This window comes from Sceloporus occidentalis, unplaced genomic scaffold (genome assembly GCF_023333645.1).
Source record: "Sceloporus occidentalis isolate IW3139 unplaced genomic scaffold, rSceOcc1.0.p SCAF_1, whole genome shotgun sequence".
NCBI lineage: Eukaryota > Metazoa > Chordata > Lepidosauria > Squamata > Phrynosomatidae > Sceloporus > Sceloporus occidentalis.
Window position 1 is genome coordinate 177,449,548 of NW_028316981.1, and position 26,452 is coordinate 177,475,999.

At 44.3% G+C, this 26,452-nt stretch overlaps 1 protein-coding gene across 6 annotated transcripts in view; it reads right to left on the minus strand.

The window, feature by feature from the left end:
- CDK16 (cyclin dependent kinase 16) overlaps window positions 1-26,452 on the minus strand; it is a 75,444-nt gene that overhangs the window by 12,478 nt on the left and 36,514 nt on the right. For 5 of the 6 annotated variants that reach the window (XM_089483396.1, XM_089483411.1, XM_089483404.1 and 2 more), the window contains exons 2-13: window positions 25,344-25,483; window positions 19,684-19,824; window positions 17,379-17,512; window positions 15,774-15,899; window positions 15,535-15,591; window positions 11,589-11,703; window positions 10,079-10,173; window positions 7,752-7,814; window positions 5,053-5,176; window positions 4,840-4,960; window positions 1,793-1,890; window positions 770-875 (exon numbers count right to left, since the gene is read on the minus strand). In XM_089483396.1, the coding sequence (XP_089339522.1) occupies window positions 770-875; window positions 1,793-1,890; window positions 4,840-4,960; window positions 5,053-5,176; window positions 7,752-7,814; window positions 10,079-10,173; window positions 11,589-11,703; window positions 15,535-15,591; window positions 15,774-15,899; window positions 17,379-17,512; window positions 19,684-19,824; window positions 25,344-25,461 (1,298 nt within the window). In that variant the 5' untranslated portion in view covers window positions 25,462-25,483. Of the gene's footprint in view, window positions 1-769; window positions 876-1,792; window positions 1,891-4,839; window positions 4,961-5,052; window positions 5,177-7,751; window positions 7,815-10,078; window positions 10,174-11,588; window positions 11,704-15,534; window positions 15,592-15,773; window positions 15,900-17,378; window positions 17,513-19,683; window positions 19,825-25,343; window positions 25,484-26,452 lie in introns of those variants that run through there. The other variant, XM_089483420.1, reaches the window with a different exon arrangement.

The window sequence follows — 26,452 nt, forward strand, 5'->3', positions numbered from 1 at the left end:
GCGGCAGCGGGCCTCTGGGAGGCTCTTTTGCTGTTGCCGGGACCCTTTTGGAGGGCCCCAGTGAAGGCAACCAGCCTCCCAGAGGCCGCCTGCTGTCGCCGGGGCCCTCCTGGAGGGCACCGGCACCGGCATCAGGCCTCCCAGAGGCCCCCTGCCGCCGCCGGAGCCCTCCTGGAGGCCCCCAGCGAGGGCATTGGGCCTCCCAGAGGCCCACTGCCGCCGCCAGAGCCCTCCTGGAGGCCCCCGGCGAGGGCAGTGGGCCTCCCAGAGGCCCGCTGCCGCCGTCAGAGCCCTGTTTGAGGGCTCCGGCGGCTGCAGCGGGTCTCCTAGAGGCTGCCGCCAATGGCGGCGAAGTCTCGCGCAACCTTTTCTGTGGTCACGCGAGACTTCGCCTCTAGGCCGCCACCATTTTTCCCACAAAGGGGAAGGTCGTGCAAGACTTCACCGCCATTTTGGAGGGGAAAATGGCGGCACCCAGAGCGGTGAAAAGCTGCAATCGGCGGCAGTGGCAGCGGCAGCCAGGGGCCAGCCAAAAGGCCTCTGCGGGCCGCATTCAGCCCGCGGGCCGGAGGTTGCCAACCCCTGCTAAGGTCACAAAAATACTTGAAACTGTGAGAGCATGCAGAATCAACATATTCAACATTTATTATATTATTTCTCTGCAAAATTAGAAAAAAAAATAGAAAGAAGTAGTAATATCAGTAGTGGTAATCTGGAGTCTTGGCTTTTAGAGAGCACCACATCCTATTAAGGCCATGGCAACACTTACCTAGGGGCATGGTTAATCAGGGCCTCAGGACGGTATTTGGGATAATTATAGGTTCGGAATTCTTCATTGGATAAGATTCCTGGCCACGTCTCTTCATTGGGTGTCCCTGACAATGCAGGAAAAGAAGAACTGAGATTGGAAAAGCTGCAAACATGGTACCAGCAAGGCAACAACTGTGGAACAGAGCGCTGCCTACTAGGGTAATGGGGCTTTTAAGGAGAATTTTGTCATCATGTGCCTTCTTGTAATTTCTGACTTATGGTGACCCTAAGCCTAAGGCAAACCTATCATGATTTTTTCTCTGCAAGACTTTTCTGAGGGATTTTTTTGCCATATCTTTCCTCTGAGGCCGAGAGAGTGTGACTTTCCTAAGGTTACCCAGTGGGTGTCCTTAGGATTTGAATCCTGATCTTTCTACACTACACTGTCCTACTGCAACACAGAACTCTCTACACTACACTGGATCTCCTTACTATCACATCACTCAGGAGCAGCCATTCCATCATACTGTAGAGCAGAAGGAGAGATGAGAAGCAGGGCCATTTCATTTGGCCCTGCTGGAAGAACATCTCCTCTTGTCACCTCTTTCCCTGAACAGCTGACATCCCAGCTACATTTTAAAGTTAACAGACTATTTGTGTATGTTAACTTTAAGATCTGGAGCATGAAGTTTGTTATTTTTCTCCTCTCCCTTCTTTCCTTTTTCCTATTGTGCTATATTTTCAATGGAGACAGAGAATATCTTGGATGAACACAATGATGATTACAATTATATAACCTCCTTTCTATGAATTGAAAAGGACAGAACATTTTCAACAAAATATTGTAATGACTTTCAACATCATTTTCTTTAAAATGAATAAATGTATGTTCAACTTCTTTGCCCTTTCCTTTACCAACTGACTGTTTGAGTGGGGCAAAGCCACCTACAACAGTTGTTGTGAATCTTTAATGCAGCCTGTGCTATGACCCTCCCACCCCTTCACTTATTTGTCAGCAACTGTGCCCTTGCCTGGATTGTACCTAATATCCGAAAAATGAAGTGCAGCTGCTCCTCAACTGTGGAGCCTGGAAATAGCGGCCGTCCTGTGGACATCTCATAGAAGATGCAGCCCACACCCCTATATGCACAGAGAGAGAGAGAATGCAGAGATTAGCAGGACTCAGCAGCAGCAAAAAAAACTAGCAAGGACCTTCATTTGTAGTGTAAAATATACTCATTAATTCTTATGTCTTACTTCTGTCAGTCATTTGACTCTCAAGCTGCTGCCACATTTCAGAATCAATGCAGTTTGAAACCATTTGAACTGCCATGGCTCCATCCTATGGAATGCTGGGATTTGCAACTTGCTGAAGCACCAGAATGCTAACAGACGTTAAATATCTCACAAAACTACAGATCCTAGGATTCCACAGCATTGAGGCATGGCAGTTAAAGTGGTGTCAAGCTGCATTAATTCTGCAGTGTGACAGCAGCCTCAGTTACTTTGACTGGAATCCTCTTGGTGACTTACCCCAGTACCTTTTCTATTTAAAAATTAGTTTTTAAAAAGCATGATCTCAGATTCTGTCCAAAAATATCTTGATCTCAGAAACATCAAACCCCATTAATGGAATACATCATGTATATTAATCAAAGGAAATGAGCCCTTCCCAGAAGGCATCTGGCTCCATCCTGGCTTCTGAGGGAGAGAGGGGTGGGCCAATCCCATCAGGCCTCCCCAAAGAACTGAGCCCTTCCCAGAAAGCATCTGGCTCCATCCTCCATTCCCTTCCCCTTTTGTGTCATGTCTTCTTAGATTGTAAGCCTGAGGGCAGGGAATCGTCTAATTAAAAGATTGTACGTACAGTTGCTGTGTAAATTTACAGTACTATATAAATAAAGCTTAATAATAATAATAATAATAATAACAACAACAACAACAACAACAACAAATCAGCACATATTTAGCTATTCTAAAAAAATTAATGTTATTTCTGATATTCAAGAAATAACAGAGTTCCCAATGGCCACTGAAGGTGGAGATCCAGCACTCTACAATCTTTTGTCCCATCCATGACAACCAGAAGCAGAATTATGCAAATATACAAAAATGTGCTTAGACTGCATCATTTTGGACAGATAACAAAATTCAGATCTTTGTATAAAATGTGGGTGAATTCTGATTTTAAACAGACACTGACAAAGATTTATTTAGAGCATTTACAGCCACACCTATTACACTAACAGCATGTTTACAAGGCAGCACATTTCAAACTCTACACTTCCAAAGAACCCTTTCCATCACGAGTCTGCTGTGGCGCTCCAACACCTCAGCAATGAAACCTTTGCATTTGGCAGAAAATTCCTGTATATCCCGGGATAATTAAGGAATATTCTAGAATCTGCCCTAGCAGGAAGTGACATTGCCCCAGAAAGGCCCCTGTTAAATGAGAATCAGCAAACTCCTTTCTCAACTCAGGTCCTTCCAAATGTTCTGGCCTACAACTACCACTGCCGAAGACTCATTGGCCATGCTGGCTGAAACTGATGGGAGCTGTAGTCTGAAACATCTGTTAGGATCAAGAAAGACTGGGGAAAATTGTCATAAAAGAATGGTTTCAAAGAGCCTTGTAGGGAAGCTTGAGTCTCCTTGGAAGCTGATCATACACAATTCTTTATGTGGAGACAAGTCATAGTTAACACATCACCCTGTTTGTTGACCACTAATGATCTTCTCTTGTCATGTATACCCATTGAAGAATGCGGACTGTGTTCTACAGCGCACTCCCAATTCCTGGAAGTTGTTTTTTGAGGCTCAGCAAAGCTGACTGGCACTGTTGAGAAATGGCTGACACAACCTAGACAGCATTTTATAAGGAATCAGTGGCTATTTGGTTTGGGCCATCAATCTGTTTGCCTCTAGCATCAGCCTCCTTATTCTGTTAGGTGTCTTCTCCTGTTGTGAGCTTGCAACACACTGGTTAACACGAACATTACTAAACAACTCAACTAGCCTCAGGTTTGCGCTTCAAAAAACAGACAAAACAGAAAATGAGCTGCACCTTTTCTTAGAGCTCTGAAGAGTGGAGGGCTATTTCCCCCAAATTTCTCGAATATCAGTGGAGGGGGGAAGTCAGCGGTTGCCATTTTCAAGGAACTGGAAGTAACATTTTGGAGACTGCTAAATCTTTTCCAGGACATCTGGGATGTGACTGTCTGCTATTAAGAATGGACTGGGATTGAAATAGTGTTAAAAGCCTAAATGATGCCCACTGGAGTAATTTTTTCAGGTAAAATGGATCTGAGGCTGATTTTTTTGGAAAAGACCGTACCTGCCCAAGTTCTAAGATCTGCAGGAGAGGCACTTCTCTCTCTCTCAATGCCTTCACAGCCATGGCTGGTGGGAACACGGGAGAAAGCCTTCTCTGTGGCTGCAGATCTTTCTTTTCCACCAAGCTTTTGAAAACTGTTTTCAACAAAAAATATTTATGGTGCTGTACTGTTTTTAATCTGTCTTAAAGTAAGAGTTGAATTGATTTTAAGTCAGTTGTTATTTAATCTTGTTTTACTCTTCATCTTATATGCTTTTAACTGTAAGTGCATTCTTGTATTCTATAAGCTACCTTGAGTCCCAGCCTGGGAAAAAGACAGGATATAAAAAAAAGTGAGGAAGATATGAATGTATTTAAAAAAAGAAAATATCTTTGGAATTTGAGGGAGGGTCAGTGGGGTGAAGGGTATGTCAAGCTCAGGAGATCACTGATGTATGCACAGACTACTAAAACAACTGATTTTACTCCAGGCTGTTGCTGCTGCTGCTCTTTTTATTATTACTACTGCTGCTGCTATTACTACCACCACCACCACTACTAGGCAAATTTAACCCACCAAGAAAGAATGTGAGTTTCCACAGGGCTATGAAGGAGTCTTGACATATACATTGAGAATAAGAAAAATACCAGGAAGGGACATTCAGGGAACACTGTGTCTCTTCTAAATAGCCCCCACCCCCGACACACACATACTGTAGCAGACACTGAAGGGTAAGAGATAAGAGCCAGGTTGAAGCAATTAACCAAATCCTTACCACATGTCAATCTGTGTAGAGTACTCTGTAGAGCCCAGAAGGATATCAGGTGGTCGGTACCACAGTGTTACCACTTCATTGGAGTAGGTTTTGGTGGGAATGGATTTTGCCCGGGCCAATCCTAGAAAAAAAAATTTAAAACCCTAAATATACTTGTTAGCAAAAGCCAAAGGTATTCTACAGAGCAAGAATGGACAGCTGATTTGGACTCACCAAAATCTGCTAGTTTAAGCTCCCCTCGCTCATTAATTAGCAAGTTCTGGGGTTTGAGGTCTCGGTGCAGCACCTTCTGACGGTGGCAGTAGGCTAAGCCACGCAGTAGCTGGAACAGGAACAACTGGGACAGGAAACAAAAACCCACAGTGAGTTTCCCTAGGTAAACCTCATTCTCCCCACTCTGTAACCTTCCGTATCTAGCCAGTGCTCTCAACATATTGAAATGCCACATGACCCAGCAAGCCATTTGTAATATTCTTATTAACTAGGAGAACAGGTGAGATCAAAATTCAGTCATACTTAGAGCAGATCCACTGAAATCAATGGAGCAAGTAAACTGTGACTAACTGAAGTCTCAATGACTTCAATGAATATAATTTAAGCATGACTAAGTCAATCCAGTCTGTACAAAATGAATGGACTCATAAAAATGCATCTCATTTGCCAATTTGCCAAAATGATGGAATCTTCTTTGATAAGACCACTTTCTTTTTCTAATAGTTTGAAAATGGATTGACCACATAAAGGATGTTGAGAAGATGGAGCATGTCCAGAGAAGGGCAACCAAAATGGTGAAGGGTTTGGAAACCATGCCCTATGAGGAGACTTAGGGAGCTGGGTTTGTTTAGCCTGGAGAAGAGAAAGTTAAGAGGTGATATGATAGCCTTGTTTAAATATTTGGATGTAATATTGAAGATGGAGCAAGCTTGTTTTCTGCTGCTCCAGAGAATAGGATCCAGAGCAATGGATTCAAACTAGAGGAAAAGAGATTCCACCTAAATATTATGAACTTCCTGACAGTAAAAGCTGCTCGACATGGAACACACTCCCTCGAAGGGTGATGGAATCTCCTTCCTTGGAGGCCTTTAAACAGAGGCTGGATGGCCATCTGTTGGGGGTGCTTTGATTATGAGTTCCTGCATGGCAGGGTGTTGGACTGGATAGCCCTTGGGGTCTTTTCCAACTCTATGATTCTATGGCCCGTTCCAGACGGGCGTATAGTATGTCCCCAGGACATACTAGGGTAAGGAAGGGGTGTCACTTCCTGTCGCCCCTAACCCTAGTATGTACTGGGTCCATACAAAATGGCGGCACCCGTCCACACGGGCGCCGCCATCTTGACGTCGCAGACGGATAGCACCTGGACGTCGCGCGGCACTAATGACATCACGAGTGCACCATTGGCACCCTGCAGGGTCATTAGTGTGCCGCAAAAAGAAGCGCCATTCTTTTTGCCGGTGCGGATCCCTCACGGAGTAACCGAAGGACACCTCAGGGCTGCTGAAACCCCGCAGGGAGGAGGAGGAGGCTAGCTGCCCCTGCTCCTTTCCTCAGGGCTTCGCCAGGCCTGAGGTGTCCTCCGAAGGACACCTCAGGTCTGCCGAAGCCCCGCGGGGAGGAGGAGGAGGCCAGCGGCCCCTGACTTCCCTTGGGGCGCCAGGCCTGAGGTGTCCTCCGAAGGACACCTCAGGTCTGCCGAAGCCCCGCGGGGGGGAGGAGGAGGAGGAGGCCGGCGGCCCCTGCTCCTTTCCTCGGGGCTTCACCAGGCCTGAGGTGTCCTCTGAAGGACACCTCAGGTCTGCCGAAGCCCCGCGCAGAAGAGAAGGCATGTGCCCGCCGTCTCCTCCTCAGTCCCTTCCTTCGGCCGAACGGGCTCCAAGGCGCCCTTTCGGCTGAAGGGGAGGGAGGCCAAAGGGAAGGGCTTGGGCACCCGTCCCAGGCCCTTCCCTTCGGCCGAAAGAGAGAGGTCTGACAGAGGAAAGGCCAGGGAGCCCAGGAGGAGGAGGACCCCCGCCCCCTTCCTGCCCTGCTCGCGGCTGTCTGGCAGCTGCGGGAACGGCAGGAAGGAGGAGGAGGTTCCTGCCTTGCCCGCGGATATCAGCCGCAGCCTCCGTCCGGGGAGCTCCTCCTCTTGAGGCTGGCTGGCCAATGGGGGCAGGCTGGAGCTCCAACAGCCCGCCCCCTGCCAGCAGCCATTGGCCAGCCAGCCCCAGGAGGAGAAACTCCTATTTAGACCTGCGTGTGGCCCTGCAGGCACGCGCAGGGCTAAAGGAAGCCGCCGGCAGCGACACACTGTCTGCAGCCCACCCTCCTCACCACCGCCGCGGTACCGCCTGCGGCAATCGGTGGCAGGATTGGGCTGGGGCTGGTCCTGCCAGCTCGGCGGGCCGGATCTGGACCGCGGGCCAGGGGTTGCCAACCCCTACATCTTACTTTTTAAAAGTATGATTTTATATGTATATATGTGTATCTGGAAAAAGGGGCAAGAAAAAACACATAGAGAAGGAGGGAACTAGGAATTGGAACTTATTTGTACATGCATAACATTGAAAACTTTTCAGGACAATATCAACAGAAATGACAACTACTCTAAGCCCACCCTCACATCTATGCAACATGTGCATTTATACTTGAGTCTTGAATATTGTACTCTAATCAGTGCTCACACTAAAATTTGTGTAAAAGGTGCCACAAGACTGCTTTCCCCTTTCCTTTCATATCCTTTATACTGAAACAGAGTAAAATGATTACCTTTTTGAAAGCAAACAAAACAAAACTGGTATCAAATCTTTAAGTAGAATCTCAGTCTGATCTGAGCCTTTATGAGTCATTTTGTTATAGGTACTCGCAGTAAAATAGACTCCGCAGGAGTGCGAGAGGCCGAAATGGACAGACAAGTAGGAGGCAACACTTACCTTCACATTGTGCATATTTATTACATTGCCACAATCATCTAGATATTGTTTCAGGTCTTTATCCTGTGGGAGAAGAGAGAAACAAGATTGATAATTTTTTTTACCCATGGAGTATGTTTAGCAAGTCATCTTAGTTTACTGACACAGAATTAAGTCTGTCATGCCATGCGCTTGCAGCTGGAAGCAAATCTCACTGAATTCAGTGGCTCTTGATTCTAATGGACCATACTTATACTATTCATTATTAAGGCAATGGGATACCCTGGTGGAGGACTCCCCACAGGACCACTCCCAGTAAAGAGCAGCCACACCTCACTGAGGGATGCACAGTTGATCAGTATGGTGAAGGGGAGGTTTAGTGCACAATCTACATCCTAAGCCAGGCCCTTCCTTCTCACAGCAGCTTACTCAGATTGAAGATTGAGCTAAAAAGGATAGGGATACAGGGGAGACCTCAAGATCTCCTGAACCTACAATGTCCTAGTACCCTGAAGTCACAGCCAACTAAAAGAGAAAGGTTCAGTGGAGTCCTATGCCTCCAAGTATGTACAGTGTCCCATACGGGGAAGGAAAGTTTCATTAGGACAATGTATCACAGATGTCTTGGGCTGATCCAAATGCTGTTGCAGAATCATAGGAGAAATTGGGGGGCAAACTAGGTCCCTTGCACATGGGAGATCACAGCTGATTCTAAGATCCTGTTCCCAAAAACTCTTTTCTCTCTTCACCATGAAACTAGCCTACAACATGACTAGACGGCTGTAGGCTAGGACTGGGCAACATTCAGGGATCAGAGACCTGTACAAACCTTCCAGGGGCTGCAACTATCCCTTTCAAATTTGCAGCTGCATTTTTACCCTTTTAAAATTGGAGTGAACAAGTATGTCTAGGATGGAGTCCCATTTAACTGCCACACCACCACCCTTCCTGTGCTTCTCTAAAGAAGCTGTTCCACCACACTTTCAGACTTGCTTGGTGAGAACAAGGAAAAGGACCTTAGTGGCTGCTCCCAGACTTTGGAACTCCATCCCTCGAGAGGCCAGGATGGCATCATCCCTGCTCTTCTTTCACCAGCAGGTAAAAAACATTTTTGTGCCATCGAGCTTTTTCAGGCTGACAAGGGTTACACTTTTAAATGCAGTGCAATTCAGATTATAAGGTTTGTACAGTATATCCTTTTAAATTACATTTTAATATTTTTAATACTTAATGTTTTTCATTTCCTAAACTGTTTAATTGTTTTTTAAACGTTGTTTTTATAATTTGTAATGCTTTGTATTGTTCTTAATTTGTATTGCTTTAAATTTGTTGTGAGCCACTTTGAGTCTGTATGTCAGGAGAAAGATAGGATATATATAAAATAAATTTTTTACTTCATTTATTTGTTATAAGATCTAGAAGGGATTTTGTGCTGCTTTCAGTTTCATTTTTGGCAGAAAAGGTTCATTTTTTCAGGGGGATTATTTTGGAAAAGGTTTTGGATGAGAGGTTCAGTAAACCATTAAAGGGTAAACCGTCAGGTTTTCAGGCTGTTTTGGTGAGCATTTCAGGGAGAAAATTACCACCACAAAATCAATTAGGAAGATCAGAGGTGGCCTTAAGAGGCTTCAGGGGTTGCAAAAAATGGGCCTGGGCCACATGTGGCCTGTGAGTGGATCTCCTCTACTCCTGCTTTAAAACTTAGTGTTTATTCCCTACAGACTTTGCTTACAAGTAGAACAGGACTGCTAGGAGGAGAACATGGACTGTAAGCATTGTTTTTAAAAGGAAATAACATATATCTTCATTGCAGTAGTAGGCTCAGCTGCAACAATGGCCTGCAACCCCTGCTGTTGGGCATTGGAACCTTCTCTCTCTTAGCCCGTAGCCTTCCCATCTGAAACAGGGAGATTACAGCACTATTTTATAGGGTGGTGAACATGAAGGAGGTCATGTATGTGAAACACTGAGCATTCTTGTGAAACACTGAGAATTCTTGGAATTCTCATATATATGTATTAGGTATTGCGATAACTGTCGCTTTTAGAAAACTAAGCTTTTGGGAATTCTCACATAGGGAATAAAATTTTCCTAGTGAACTGACTTTTTTGTGACAATACTGAGAAATCACTGAAGAAAAATTCAGTCCCCCTCATAAAACCTCAGTTCTCTTGACCCCTGGGAGATGGCTTATGATATTTTGTCATTTAAATATCATCTCTGTTCAAACCAAGTTGGCATGTTGATTTGTTTATTTGATGCTCATTTTGCTATCCCTTTTTCATTTCAATTTGTAAAGAAAAACAAATTCTAATGTAATGTTGTTATCCATTCCAGCATTTACTCACTAAATACTCGAAGACAAGTGTGAGGGATTTCTCTGTATGGATGATATCATGCAGGGTCACTATGTTGGCATGTTTCAAATCTTTCAGAAGTGAAACTGGAAGGGAGAGAGGGGGAAAGAGAAAGAGGGAAGCAACCACAAGGTGAGATCTGGATCATAAACACATCTCTTAGTGCAATGCACTCATTTTCAAACTCTTATACTTTAAGAGAATGGCTCACACACTGTACAAAATGAAATAAATAAAAGCTCCTCTAAACCCAGTGCACACCTCAGAGAGGAGGCTGCCTTCTGTATCTCTGTATGATACGTGATCTGGCTGCCTGGGTAATTTTGTAATACAATCTTGGAAATTGAATTTTATAACTATGAAAATGGAAGCTAACCACTCTGTATCCCCTGTGTGTACCATATATACCATCAATTTCTCTGCATTCATGCATACAGTTCTGCCTCCAATTCCTTCCTATTTCAATGCCTCATTGAGGATGACAATATTTTTCTTCTTCTGCCCTTGCAGACTAGGAGGAGAGCTACACATTTCTGTACATAACAAACTGACAGAGGCTGGAGAGAAAAACTTTACCCTACATACTCATTTAGCTAGGCGGACAGATGGCTGAGGAAGGATGCAAAGGGTTGCAGCCATGGCCTGAGTTCTAGCTGAAGCTTAGTTAGTGGCCTTGCTAGGCCATATGACTATCTACTCCATGCTCCCTTCCCCTATCAATTCCTCCAAATGACCACATTTGTGCCTGGCCATTCATTCCCCCTCCCCATTTCGTGGAGCCTATCGATTGCAAATGTCAGGGTTTCACTGAGCTTACTGAGTCCTCCCTTCTTGTGTATGATATGTGTTATTTTGGCTACTTAAGGATTAGTACGTGCCACTGAATACTGATAACAGATGGGCTGGTTATGCCGTACCTAGGTTTGTGCCTCTGCCTGATATATGATTCACCCAGAGTCTTATCTGCCTATATAAATCCATTTGTATGTCTCACTGATAAACATTTTCTTCCTTTTTTTGCAAATATCTTCATCAAAATGTTCAGCATATGACACACACACACTCACACCGGTGCATGACTAGTTAGATGGTTCATGAAACTGGCTATAACATTCTATACCTTCCAGTGGCTGTATATTCTTCTAACTAGTTGAAATACCTTACTTTGTATTTTTATGTACTGATTCAGTGTGCATTTCTTAGCCATCTTTCAAGACAATTGTTTTCTCAAGGCAGATTAGTGTCAAATAAATCATTTTTTTAAAAGCCCTTAAATTTGAACACTTCAAGATACAGTTAGACACAATTACTATTACCTGACATCTTCAAATATCACACAACTATTGTGATTCAAAGCTAGAGAGAAATTAAGTACAGTGTGCCCTTGTTTCACGCAGGGGATCCGTTCCAACACACACACCCCCCCTTGTATGTTTTGAAACTGTATGTTTCAAAAGCCCTCATTAAAAGGAGCCATGGATGGAGTCAGCTATCAACCTACCTTCCCGGATGGCTGTGCAAGGGGCGCCTTCTTCATGCTCAAGACGGATTTCCTTCAGGGCCACCAGGTTGTCAGTGAGTTTGCTTTTTCCCTTGTAGACAGTGGCATACGTTCCCTGAAATGGAAGAAACACTGCTTAGGAGAATCATACAATGCATCAATTGTCCACTCCCCAACACAATCCCCTTTCAGTTTTAAGCTTTATCTTTATCTACAGTTTACTTTGAGGTACTCTCCCTGCCACCAAAGAAATATCACATCCCCAACCTACTCAAAAATGGCATATAAAACTACAACTTAAACACAGCTTTCAGTTCTGTATCCTTACAACACCCTCTCCTAAGCCCTTCCTTCCTGTTTATTGTACTATGACCCCCTCTCTTCAAAATTCCTGGGTATCCATCTTACTGGGCCTAATTCAGGTGGAGGCAGTGAGCCTCCATCTCAGTTGCACCACTTGAGGCTTCAGGGGAGAGCTCAGGTCACTAGTATTGTCTTTCATACAATACTAGTGTTTTAGGCTAGAAGACTAGAATCCTTCTTTCCCAATACGTACCTTGCCACATTGAGTAAACATACTGTATGGATGAGCATTCAATTATGTAAGACCCCACCTGCAGGCTAAAGTGATAGAGTCCAAACAGAGACTTTGCCATCATCATGAGGCCACAGTATATCCCCTGTCATCTATCTTCCATCTGCCTGTTGTTATGAGCCTTCAAGTCATTTCCAACATATGGCAACCCTATCACAGGTTTTTCTTGGCAAGATTTGGTTAGAGGGGGTTTGTTATTGCCTTCCTCTGAGGCTGAGAGAGTGTGACTTGCCCAAGGTCACCCAGTGGATTTCAATGGCTGAACAGGGATATGAACCCTGGTTTCCAGAGTCATAGTCCAACACTCAAATCACTACACGATGCTGGCTCAATATAAAGTCAAAGTAAATGCCTCAGATCCTGGGGTACTCATTTAAGAGCATCAAGGGATCAGCAGGAGGTAGAGGCCAGGACAGGGAGTTGCTCACCTCATGGCAAACCACCAGCTCAGTTCCAAGATCCCATCTACCTACCCAGCAATCATGCATCTTCTTCCCATGCAACAAATGTGGCTAGGAAATATGCAATGAATAAATGAATTGAAGTAATTACAAGAATCCACAGTCTGTAATTATCATTATTGTCATCATCATAACTCAAAGGGCCTTCTCTATTGCTGCGCCGAAGTTGTGGAATGACCTGCCAGAAGAGATCCGCCATATCTCCACTCTTACAGACTTCAAAAAGGCTCTTAAGACGGATCTCTTCCGGCAGGCCTTCCCAACCTAGGTAACTCTAGCTTCCTCCCTTGTGTATGAATCATAGAATCATAGAGTTGGAAGAGACCACAAGGGCCATCCAGTCCAACCCCCTGCCATGCAGCAACTCTCAGTCAAAGCATCCCTGACAGATGGCCATCCAGCCTCTGCTTAAATATGATCTCAATTTTCTGATGTATGTCTCTCTGCCCGCCAAATTGTTTTTAATTTTAACCTAATGCTGTATTGCATTTTATTGTTTTTAAACTCTGATTGTTTAATTCTAGTTTTAATACTGGAGAGGGGATTGGGAAGGGACTATTTAGTATTTTATTGTCATGTATTTTTACTGTTATAACCCACCCGGATTCCTAGTGATTGGGTGGGCTAGAATGAATTTATTTATTTGTTTATTTGTTTGTTTGTTTGTTTGTTTATTATCATTACCCACCACAATCATCATCTCTGCTCCAGATCTTTCCATGTATTGCTGACTAGAATTTTGGCTCTTTAGTGATTCAGAAGAGCCAGCATGGTATAGTGGTTCAAATGTTGGACTTGGACTCGAGAAGACCAGGATTTGGGGCAAGTCACACTCTCTCGGCCTTTAAGAAAGGCCACAGCAAAACCTTGTTGAACAAATCCCACTAAGAAAACCACATGATATGTTTGCCTTTGGGTTACTGTAAAGTCAGAAATAACTTGAAGGCCCACAACCACAAAAGGATTCAGATTCTATTCAAAAATCTAGGAATTAGTGAGGCATCATCATCATTGATATATTTTATCCTACCCTATTATCTAAGATCTGTGGGCAGTTGATCATAAAATTATTGTTTTTAAAAAAATAAATTTAAAACAGTAATTAATTTTAGGCATTTTAAGAGCATATTAAGCAACTGAACAATGAAAAAGTTGGGTAATTAAAATAGTTAAAAGAAGTGTAAAACTCTGCATATTTAATAATTAGAATGAAATCATTAGGTACCCAAAGGTTTTAGTAAAAAGCCAAAAAGCCAGAATGAAACCCAACACTGGTGCCAATAGGGCTTCCAAGGAGAGAACATTTTATAAATGGAGTGCCATAACAGGGAAGGCCCTCTCCCATGTCATCACAGAGTATATTGCTCCCACTGGTGAGACATAGAGGAACACCCCCCCCCCCCCCAAGTATATCTCAATCCAAGTGCAGGCTTCTACAGAGAGAGATGCATCCTCAAATATCAAGATCCCAAACCAGTGACAACTTTAAATACCCACACCAGCATTTAAAATTTAGACCAGAAACATATTGGTAACTAGTGAAAACTCTTTAAAACTTGTGTTATGTGGTTTCTATAACAATTTCCACTTAGCAATCTAGCTGCTTCATTTTACACAAGCTGCAGCTTCCAAGTCATCTTCCAGGGCAGCCCTACAGACAGTGCATAAACTGCAGTAGTCCAACCAGCAGATTGCCAGAGCATGAAATACTACAGCCAGGTAGTGATGGGTAAATGCAGACAATTTTGTTTAGGGTTGTAAGAGGGAGATTCCAGATAACAAAACTGGATAGCTGTGACTGATTCGGAGGCAGTGTGGGATGACTAGGGCTGGTGGGTCATTTCCAAGGCCAGGTGAGGAACAATTTATAAGACATGGTTTAAGAAAAAAGCTTATCACTAGACTGGATTGACTAGGGTCATGTGAGTTCTCTGGTCTGTGGTGGAAAAGAATGATTTTCTCTTGACTTGATAACCTCAAATGTAGTTATCACAACCCCTTTCCCTTATTAACTGTCTCAAGAGCCCCATTAATACATCCAGTCTGCAGACTGGGAACAGGTTAACATGGATTTTGGGATTTTAGATCAAGTCCTTGAGAATATTAGATTTCATGTGAATTGACGGGTTTCAAATTCATGTACCAACCAGGGAGAAAGAAACTAGGGAAAGGAAACATTATAACACCATTCTGGAGCCAACTAATCTTAAATCCAAGGTTCTCTCCACTGGACTAAATTGATTCGCTCAAGTTGACTGGAACAAATCAGCCGTAATAGACATCACTGAGTTGTCAAGAGCTGGAGATCTGATTGGGATAAACAGGCAAATATACCATGTTGATCAAACTTCCTTGCTCTGAATGTGGTGTACCACCTATAATGCTGGGTCAGAACTGGGAAGATCCAGGTTCAAATTTTTACTCAGGATCTTTGGGATAAGACATAATCACTCAACCAAACCTACCTCACAGGGTTGTTGTGAGGAAAAACAGCAGGAGGGAAAATCATATACACCACACTGAGCTCCTCGGGAGAAAAGCAAAATAAAAATGACCACCTGATAAAAAGCACTTAAAATAAGCATGAAAAGAAAGATTTCTCAGCCAAGGTAAAGCAATCCAACAGTTACCACAAGTGCCTCTTAGACTGGAATCCTGCACAAGGCCTTTATTCTTGCCTATGGTGTAGTAGCCAGAGTATTGGACTAGCTCAAATCATGATTCAAATTTCCAATGAGCCGGGAAACTCAATAGGTGACCTTGGGCTAAACACTGGTCTCTTGGTCTGAATTGCACTGGCTTGTTATGAGAAAAATGTGAGCTCACTGCCTTGAGTTCACTGTGGGATAGAAATGGAACAAACACATAAATGGAGAGTGACGGCACTCACCTCTCCCAACTTGTCCAGCTTCACATACGTCTCCAGCTTCCCAAAACCAATCTCTGACTGCAGGAGAAAGCACATAGTGTGAGAAGTTGCTCCCTTCTAGCTGTGAATGCTGTAAAAGGCCAACAGCAGCAGTGGCTACTCATCTACAGCTCCAGTTACTCCTTCAGCTTCAATGAAGATACAGCTGCCAACAGTATGGGGCAGAGGGAGGCAGAAAGGAGGTGGAGGTTCTCACTTACCAAAGAGACCCTCCGTAACCGTCTGCTCAAGGGCTTGTCAAAGAGAGGGCTGTTGAGGGTAAGCTTCTCCAGATAGCCTTCAGGCAAACGGATGTCAGCCGGGAGCGACAAGCGCTTGTTAATGTCCTATAGCGGAACAGGGATAAATCAGGTAAGCCTTGTTACTAAGGTCCCAAAAGTGACAAGCATGCAAATATTTTTTGCTTGCCTTCTTCTTAAGAAGAGATCCACTTATGAGTAAAAAGAAGGCTAAGAAAAAAAATCCTGTAGGTTCGAACTGCAGCTTTCATCCAGAGAAACAGAATGCTGGGTTTCTCTTTCACTGGCTCACTGGCCCCTTCCTCTGCAGCTCCAAGTGGGCTGCCAAAAACACTCTGTCTGCTTTTCCGTGCCCAATCACTCCCCTGTATGGAACTCCTAGCTGGAAATGGAGATCAGATGTGGTAAAATACAAGATTGAAGCTGGGATAAAGCTAGAGCTAATGAATCTGCAAGGAAGCACAGTTGCTCCCTCTCTGGTGATGACACACTGAGCAGAGGTGAACAGCACCCAATGCTTTCTGACAGCTTGTTCAAGGGTAGCGTCCATTCTGCAGGATTCCTTTCCTAAGGGGATTCACCAGGATTGGCCTCTTCAGGTTTTCAGAAAGGCGAGGGTCCTTTTAAAAAAAAGTTCCTCAAGATAATTGGAGGCAATTCCGTGGCAGTGGTGTGAGTTTCATTCACAAACCTCACAGACAAATCTTCCATATGTGAAACCTGAAACGCACCACAAAGGATAAAGTGTCCAGATGAGGAATCCTGTGTACAATCAGATATATTGCCAAGTATTTTAGCAATCTGCATTCTTCTACCTGAAGCTCAGCGGTGCAGACTTTGCATGGTCCTGAGGACTGAAATTGCTTTGGGGGGGGGGGTGGTAGAGGAGCTATGTGTGAACTACACCACTTCTATGCATTCCCTTTCACCATGACTATGTCTACAAAGCAACTCAAAGAAGAAGACAACGACAGAGGTCCCTTTCACATTACACAATTAGATTGTTAGAATTCTACTTTAAAAGCCATGGCCATATCCTATGAAATCCTGTAATTTCTAAAATCTTTGACAAATTTTAAGAAATACTGGAAATCATTTATATCTTTTATAGTGTTATAATGGGGACATGTATCGATTTTAGACTTTATTAAATGAATTACATTTGATTTTAAGTAGAAGCAAGAGAGAAAGAGAGATTATAATAAAAAATAAGGGATACAACCATTGGTTAGTGCGGGGGGAAATTAGTAGTTTTTTGTATGCAGTTAAGTTTGTTAATTTGTGTCATTTCTTTATTTTTGTTATATACTTGTGTGTTTATAAACATATTTGTGTTTATTTGCTTGTATTAATAAAAAAAATGTTTTTAAAGAAATCCTAAAATTTCTGGTTTCATGAGGTATGTAGTAAGCTTGAATGCCTCTGATCAAACTACAAATTCCAGTTCTGTAGAGTGGAGTCAAGGCAGTTAAAAGTGGAATCACAGTGGTGTAAATGGGCATTGTGAAGGGGAGCCAAGAGTCTCCCTCGCCATGTATTTTCCACCAGATCCTCCAATGCTCGCACCTCAGTGGAGATCTTGCGCGTTGGGTTGTTGCGCATACGCACTCGGACTGGAGACTGAACCTCATCTGATGACGTCCCCGATGCCTGGTCGCTCTCACCATCTGAACCCATCTTCAGGTCTTCTTGGACAATTTCTGTGCCAAGGAGAGGCAGAGATAGAGAGACAACAGGCAGAAAGAATTAGCAGCCTATTTCCTCCCATCCAATCCCTCTGACAGTTGTGAAACTGCACTTTGAAGAACAATAAAACCATTATTTTGTATGGAACCACTTTGTAATATTGGTAAATATTCAGCAGAGAGTCAGTGTGGTAGAGTGGTTTAGATGTTGGACAATGACTCTGGAGACCAGGGTTTGAATCCCTGCTCAGTCATGGAAACCACTAGGTGACTTTGGCCAAGTCACACTCTTTCAGTCCCTGAGGAAGGCCAAGACAAACCCTCTCTGGAGAAATCTTGCTAAGAAAACCATGTGATAGGTCCACCTTATGGCTTCCAAAAGTCAGAAACTACTTGAAGGAACACTCTAAACAGAAACAACCCCACAGGGCTAAGTAAAGGGTTTTCTTTTTTAAATGATTATTTTCAATGCAAAAGTCTTGTCCACTAACTCTTAGCTGAGGCAGACTCTCTATCTAGACTCATCACCAATATTCCAGGCTAGGAATGGGGACTTGTGTCATCTTCCAGATGCTGTGAGATCAGGACTTGTAACAACTTTTTTTACAGGCTTTGGTGTCGTTTCCCCCCCCCCAAGTACCCTTTAAACACTACTAATTAATTAAAGAATAACATGTTGGTAAGGCATTTGTCGTGCTGTTATTGTTATGGGCCTTCAAGTCAATTCTGATCTATACCACTCTACCCTACAGTTTTCTTGGCAAGACTTGTTCAGTGGAGATTTGTCATCACCCTCTTTTGCAAGTGAGACAGTATGATTTATCCTGCCTGAGCCAGGATTCAGACCCTGGTCTTCCTAGTGTAACACTCAAACCAGTATAACACATTGGAACCTATATCAATAATATGTTAACTTTGATTACTTTTGTGCTTTTAAAAATAAGTTAAATACAAAAATCTCTTAAAATAATACTCCAAAAATTTAGCAATAGCTCTCCAAAAGCAAGGAAAAAGTAAATAATCCTCCCCCAACAGTTTCTGAGATGTAGACGTTATTACACTTTTAAAAAGTAATGTTCCCACTCTTCACGTTAACTTTTAAAAGGTAGCAACACTGTAAGATTGTTATCATTCTCCCCATCCCTAAGCACGGGCCCTTGCTTATTCTCTAGGATTTGGGACATTTTAAACACCATGGACCTTAAAAGCTGTGTCCAAACAGTTTCAAAATCTTGTTTTTTTAAAACAGTTAGATGTACAGTTAACCCTCCATATCCCAGATTCAACCATCCAAGGTGTGCAAATGTTTTTAAAATATATAAATTCCAAAAAGGAAGCCTTGATTTTGCCATTTTATATAAGGCACATCATTTTGCTACACCACTGTATTAATGGGCCTTGAGTATTCATTGATTTTGGTATCCACAGGGGTTCTGGAATCAAACCCCAGTAGATATCAAAGGACCACTGTATACTGGTTTCATGACAGTATCACTTGAGAGAAATATAGGGAAGCAAATTATATTGAGTCCAACTTATTGGACCATTTACCTCTGCATAGTACTGTCTTCACCGACTGGCACAGCTGACCAAGGGTCTGGAGAAAGAGCACTGCCCAGAATTACCAAGGACTGAGCCTGGGACCTTCTACACAGCCAGCACATTTTATTTTATTTCATGTTCTTTTAAAACTACAGCTCTTTGGGTCCCCAGTGACCATGTTGAGTGGAGGAACTCTGGCAAATGTCATTTTAAAAATAAATTTTTGCAAGCTCTGCATGGAAGCAAAACACATCTAAACCAATTCAGATGTGCAACTGACATAAAAGAAAGACACAAGGCTTCAGATTCACGTTGGTCCGGAAGTCACTCTTGAAGCAAAACTCACTGGGAGTCAGCCCTGGAAAGCCTGGTCTTCAACATCCTTACCCAAATCCAGCACCCTGGCCAAAGTCCTCCTGGAGCCAGGAAAGGGAATCCAAGACTCAGAGCTATCTACACTGCCTGGTCAAAGGATTCCCAGCTCTGCTGCTGCTTGCTTGATGGCGGAAGGTCCAAAAGTGTCAACAAGTGAGCTGAGACCCCCCCAGAAGTCTCTCCATAGGCCAGCCAAGATTGGCAAGGCCAGTCTACCCAGAACAGGTAGCCCCTTTAAGGCAGTGTGCAGTGAGAGATGCGATAATCACCTAGTCGGGCGGTGCGGTTGAGGTGAGTGCTCAGGCTGCGGCTGACGGCCAAGCGGGGCCTGCGGAAGGAGCCTGCGTAGTGATGCAGGAAGGCGTGAACGCTGCGGGAGGTGCTAGGACGCACACTCTTCACTGTGGGGCCTGGGGGGGAGGAAGGAGGGAGGGAAGCCCATGGATGGACAAATGGACAGACAGGCCAGGGGGGAGAGGCATGAATGATGACAGGGAAATGGGAAGGGGTTGCAGAAATAGGGGAGTGTGGAGGGAGACACATGGGTGGTGCACATGACATATGAGGAGGCACATGAAATCAAGAAGAAGGGGAGAAGGGGACGCAATAGGAAGGGAGACACCAGTGAGAAGCAGCAGCAGGAAGAGAGGAGAGGTGTGGTGCAGTGGGGTGATGCAAAATGAGACAAACGGAAGGAAAATGGAGACCCAGAATAAAAATATCCCCCCATCCCCCACCAAGAAGAGAGCAAGGAAATCAAAGAAAGGGAAATACAATATAAACACAAGGGAATGTAAAAGGGAGAGGAATGGAAATTGCACACATATTGCAAAGGAAAGGGGAACATAAGAACTCATGACATCAATGAATGGGAGCAGAACATGTATAGAGGAGAGGAAAGGTAAGGAGAAGACAGAGCAAAAAGCACACTCAGCAGGACGCCAAATGTACAAGAGAGCAAGTACAGAGCCGTCACACAAGCCGAGGGAAATCACCACCACAGTGAAGGAAGGCAGAAATAAAGCAGATACACAAAAAAGAAAAGAACAGGGGAAAAAGAAAAGAGAAATATGAAGGAAAGAAAAACCATAGAAAAATCAAAGCAGAATGGAAATCAAACTTAAAAATGAACCCCTGGCAGAGTGGTGGGGAGCGGGTATAATGGAGAGGCAAAACTTACCTGAGAGGGACAGCCTTCTCCCCACCGTTGTGGTAATTGAAAACACTCTGGTCTGAATGTTTAGAATGAACTCAAAACCATCACTGGTGATGCTGTTCATCCTGGACTATATGTAAGCACATCAAGGCCCTTTCCATACCAAAAGTGTCAGTTTACTGCATGGTCTCAAAGCAGAGTGTGGCTTCTAGTAAAGTTTCCAGGGCATCTATCCAGTTCCTTCAAATCCCATTCTTAAAAGCAAAGGATCACATTTCTAAACCTCACTGCTACATAGGCAAGCTTAACACAGTGCAGCCAGTGTCAGCTAAATATGCTCATAAGGGTCTTTTTGGGTCAAAATGATGTTTTCGTTCTCCACAGCTTCTTCTCCTGTATTCATAGGCAACACTTTCTTTCCCTCATTCTTTTTATGTGGTCTTGAATATCCCACATTTTGCCTAATATTCCACCTTCCACAAGGAATATATATTTTATCAAACTGTTCTCAACAAAAGATAGGCATATGGGAGTGATGGTTTATTGGAGAAACTTCTTGCCATCCACACCCCGCCCCACCCACCCACCCTTGTGGGCACCCACATCACCTAGGCATCTGAGACAGGACAGGACTGATTTCTCAAAATGCCTGGGTGCAAAAAGATAAGTTCAAGTCTCTTGTGTTGCTTCTCGCTGCTCCCGAGGTCAACACAACAGAGAGAAACCCCTCCATAACCCATCATTCCTCTGCATCTGTCATAGGATTTAGTTAGTTGATGATTATCCTGCCTTGCCAGAGGCACTTATTCCTAATTTGTATAAGAAAATTTGTAGCAGTTGGCTGATGAGTCCTGTTCTCCTTTCTCCTCAATAATGGCCCTCTTTTACAACAAGGACCAGCACCTTAAACTAGCAGGTGATGCTTAAATTCAAAATTTGATGGATGGTGCACGAGGAAGGCTAAGATATTTATATTTTATTTGCTAACAAATACGTTTGAGTATGTTGGAATTTCTGCAAAGGTCTTTGATCATTAGCAATACAGTTGGCCCTCTGTATCCACAGATTCAACTATCCAAAGCTTTAAAATATCTAAAAACAATATAAATTCCAAAAACAAACCTTAATTTTGCAATTTTATATAAGGGACACCATTTCACTGCCACTGTATTTAACTGGCCTTGAACATACATGGATTTTGGTATTTATTTGGGGGGGGGGGGTCCTAGAACCAAACCCCAGTAGGTACCAAGGGCCCACTGTAAAAGTCTGACTGAACAACTAACATGGACTCCACAGTCTTGTAGCCAATATCACCTTCAGTCACAGGGCTGGGCAGAAGGAAAGGTGCTGTTCCCTGGTGGACCTCAGCCAAATTCTAGATCTAACACATGCCGATTGCCGAAATTATTGTAAAGAATGCAAGGCAAGGTGGATCTTGCCCTGATGCTGCCCAGCTCATTGTGTGTTCTTATGAAAGAATGCAGATTCAGCACCATTGAACACAACTTAGCTACACCTCCACATTAAAAGGAGGAATCAGGAAAGCATTCAGTTTTGCTTTCTCTTGCATTCAGATTCAAAGTGACTCAAAGTACCACCACCATCACAGGTACATTTGACATGTGAGACAGAACCTTCTCAGTGGCTGGCTGCAGACTGTGCAACTCCCTCTCACAGGTTCATTTGGGCCTCTCTCCCTTTCCTTTTGCCAGCAGGTAAAGAACCTTCTATTCAAACCAGCCTTTGGCTTATACAGTAATTTATATGGCAGAAGGATTTTCAATGGGCATGTGTGTTTGCCTTTTTTAACTATGTCTTCAACAATGCTCCAGTCCCTAACCCTTCAAATATGCAACGGATGCCTGTAGTGAAGTAGAACCACAAAGACAAGGAGGCTGTCTTGATTGTGCAGTTAGAGCTTGGAAACATTTTGGACTATAGTTCCCCAAATCCTCAAGCCAGAACCATCATAAAATCAATTTTTCCTAAGCTCTTACTACAGGTTCTAGACAGCCTCCTTATTCTTTTTCATCTGTTTTGTTGCTGTGTGCTCTTAACAATTAGAGATATCTAAATGATTTGAAGTGTGCTGCTAATTATTTCCCTCCTTGAACCTTTTTACAATGTGGTGGATTTTAAAAAAATAGAACAGGTTGTATTATATGAGTTGGAATGATATGTATGAGGTCAAAATTTATTTTCAAAAATTTCATTTCAGGTTTAGAACTTGCGCTCATTTTTAAAAACTAAAACCCATCTCAAAATACAGTAGGAGTGTCATAAACCTATGCAGATGGGTTATGATGGACACTCACTAGGAGACAGTGATAGCTGGGTAAAGCAAAGGAGTCTCATCACCGACTATGGAAATCAGTCTGAACAAACTATCAACTTATTTTCATGTATGTATGCTTTCTCTCTGGAAGCTTAAGGGCAAGAAATGTCCTCTTCAAAAAAATACAATTGTTCTAAGGCAGGAGTGGAAAACAGGTAATTCTTCAGATATTGTGGGACTACAATTTCCATCATCCGTCACCACTGGCTAATTTGGTTAGGGCTGGTTAGTATTTTCACAACACACATTTCCTACCCTGTTCTATGTTTTCGAGGCACCCAATCATATTCTGCACCAGATGGCACACACTGTACAAGTTGAGACCCCCTTATCTGAATTGCATTGGACCAGAAGTGTTTGGGATTTTGCATTTTTTCATATTTTCGAATGTCTGCATATACATAATGAGATGTCTTGGAGATGGGATCCAAATCTACACATGACATTCATTTATGTTTCATACACACCTTATGCAACTAAAGGTAATTTTAAACATAATATTTTTAATAATTTTGTGCATGAAACAAAGTTTGCATATACTGAACCATAAGAAAGCAAAGGTGTCAGCCATCCATGTGGACTATTTTGGAGTATTTCAGAATTCCAGATAAGAGCTACTCAACCTGTAGTACATTCCTGACCATGGGAAAACATATGATTCCATCTTATACTGGAACACTACAAGGAACATTATTTGAGACCACCCTGGAAGCCAATTTGGAAGTTTCAATGGATCCAGGATGCCACTGCCTGTGTGTTGACTAGGGCCAAGAAGTCAGAAAATGTAACTCTGATATAGCATCAGCTCTGCTAGCTGCCAGTAAGTTTTTTGTTCCAAGTGAAAGAGAGGTCTTAAGCTTCCAAGCCCTAAACAGCTTGAGTCTATGCTACCTGATGAAGCAACTTCTCCATCTAATACTTTCCTATGCATGAAAATCTACTGCAAGTCTTTCTCAAATTCTTGCCATTAAGAACTGTTAGACTAGGGCAGGAGTCGGCAACCTCCGACCCGCGGGCCGGATGCAGCCCGCGGAGGCCTTTAAGCCAGCCCCTGGCTCCTCCTGCCGCCGTCGCCGCCACCGGTTGCGGCTTTTGCCCGCTATGGGAGCCGCCATTTTGGGGGGGAAATGGCGGCGAAATCTCGTGCGACCTTCCCTAAGGTCGTGCGAGATTTCGCCGCCCTTTTCCCCCCCAAAATGGCGGCACCCAGGGCTCCGACGGCGGCAGCGGGCTTCTGGGAGGCCCGTTGCCGTCGCTGAGGCCCTCCAGGAGGGCTCCTGCGACGGCAGCGGGCCTCTCAGAGGGCTGTTGCCTTCGCTAGGGTCCTCCAGGAGGGCTCCTGCGATGGCAGCGGGCCCCTGGGAGGCCTGTTGCCTTCGCTGGGGCCTCCAGGAGGGCTCTTGTGACGGCAGCGGGCCTCTCAGAGGCCCGTTGCCTTCGCTGGGGTCCTCCAGGAGGGCTCCAGCGGTGGCAGCGGGCCCCTGGGAGGCCTGTTGCCTTCACTGGGGCCTCCAGGAGGGCTCCTACGGCGGCAGCGGGCCCCTGGGAGGCCCAGTGCCGTCGCTGAGGCCCTCCAGGAGGGCTCCTACAGCGGCAGCGGGCCCCTGGGAGGCCAGTTGCCGTCGCTGGGGCCCTCCTGGAGGGCTCCCGCGGCGGCAGCGGGCCTCTGGCGTCAGGGGCCGGTAAAGATGGGGAGGCCTCCAGCGCTGGCGGTCCCCGCTGGCTCTTTCCTGGCCTCTGACGGGGCCTGGGGCCTCGTCAGGGGCCGGCAAAGAGGAGGTGGCCTGGCCCCTGGTGGTGGAAGCTCCGCCCCAGGGGTGGAAGCTCCGCCCCCAGGGTGGGAGCTCCGCCCCCGGGGTGGGAGCTCCACCCCCGGGGTGGGAACTCCGCCCTGGGGTGGAAGCTCCACCCCTGAGGGAGGAGGCTCCACCCCCGGCATGCGGCCCCTCCCCCAGGGGTGGAAGCCCCCCAGTTGTCTGAGGGACAGCAACCCGGCCCCCGGCTCAAAAAGGTTGCCTACCCCTGGACTAGGGTATACAAGCAACAGGGCCTTCTCAGCAATGACCCCAAGTGGGTGGAATTTCTTTCTTACTGAGGTGTGACCATGTTTGCAGGGATATAGTCAAACATTAAAGGTTTTGCTGCTTAAAGCTGCTTTTGACTGAATTTGAACTAGATCATCCAATCAGAGTAGCTTTGCAAAGTATTTTTTCTGCCCAGTGCTATGCATGTTGTCTCCGATACAAGAAATTTGGAGACTGACTTTTTCAGACCATGCTGACTGAGGGAGTATAGATTCTGGAAAAGCCATTTCTCTTGTCTTCATGCTGCTTTGTGAGGGCACAGCCCTGAAAAACAGCTTTTAAAAATACTTTAAACTGATTGGTCAAGGCTGCATACCCTCCACCTCTGCATCAGACAATGGGAGAGCTCACCATTATCACTGATGTTGTTCTCCTCTATATTGATGGGCTCATTGAGGTTCTTTTCTACCGTCCGGCTCCCCCGCAGTGTCATGGACAGCTGCCTCTTGATCTTCTTCATCCGATCCATGGTGGGGTAATGGCTGGAGTCACTGCCAGGGGTGAAGGGTACGGAAAGGGTGGACAAAAGCAACAAGAGGGGAAAAAAGGAGGTTACCCAGTATATTAAACACAGAGAGGGACTTTCACTTGACATACATTAGGCAAAATCTGCTGCTGTATTTGTTCAGTTTGCAAACCTACTTCTCAACCCATGATCCATGAAAACATAATGCTACTTTTTAAAAAAACTTGAACGTCTGAATGTGCATAGTCAAGTAAAGCAGACAAAAAACAAAGGGCCTGCAAAGTTTTGCTGTGCTTCCGAGTAATCTAAGCATTTGCTTCTTGGGCCTTTGAACACTCAACTCACACGTTACCTACAAACTTAGGTGTCTTTTTTTCCAAATACGTTAACTGCATTTTTACAAATGCAATATATTTATGTTCACAGCTAAATACCATGAGCATTGCAAACAGAAGCCTGACTAGCAATTTCAAACCAATATGCATTTCCTCACCTAATCTCACTCTTGGACCACACAGATTTCCTCTCCCTTCCCATTCTATCCCTTATTTTTTTTTCTCCTAAGATTTATCCCTTGAGCTTTCTCTACTTCTTTTTATCCTTCTTTCACCCCAACCATCACCCCCGATTCCCCCTCTTCTACTACCATCTTGGCTTTCACCAGTTTAGTTAGTTTCAACCTTCCTCTGATCAGACCTATGAAAGCAATTTTAGACTGTGCGCATGCTGTGTTCCTTCAAGTTAATTCAAGGCAAACCTAGCATGCGGGTTTCTTAGAAATATTTGTTCAGAGGAGGTTTGCTATTGCTTTCCCTGAGGCTGAGAGCATAGGATTTCCCCACCACTCTTAGAATTCCCAAGTAATACAGCAGAGACCAGAGTGACTAGGTGACACTGGAAGTTGTAGTCCAAAACAGCTACTTCCCTGAACTATATCCCTATATTTTCCTTCCCTGAATGTTTTCATCTATTCTGCCTTTTTTTCTAGCTTCTG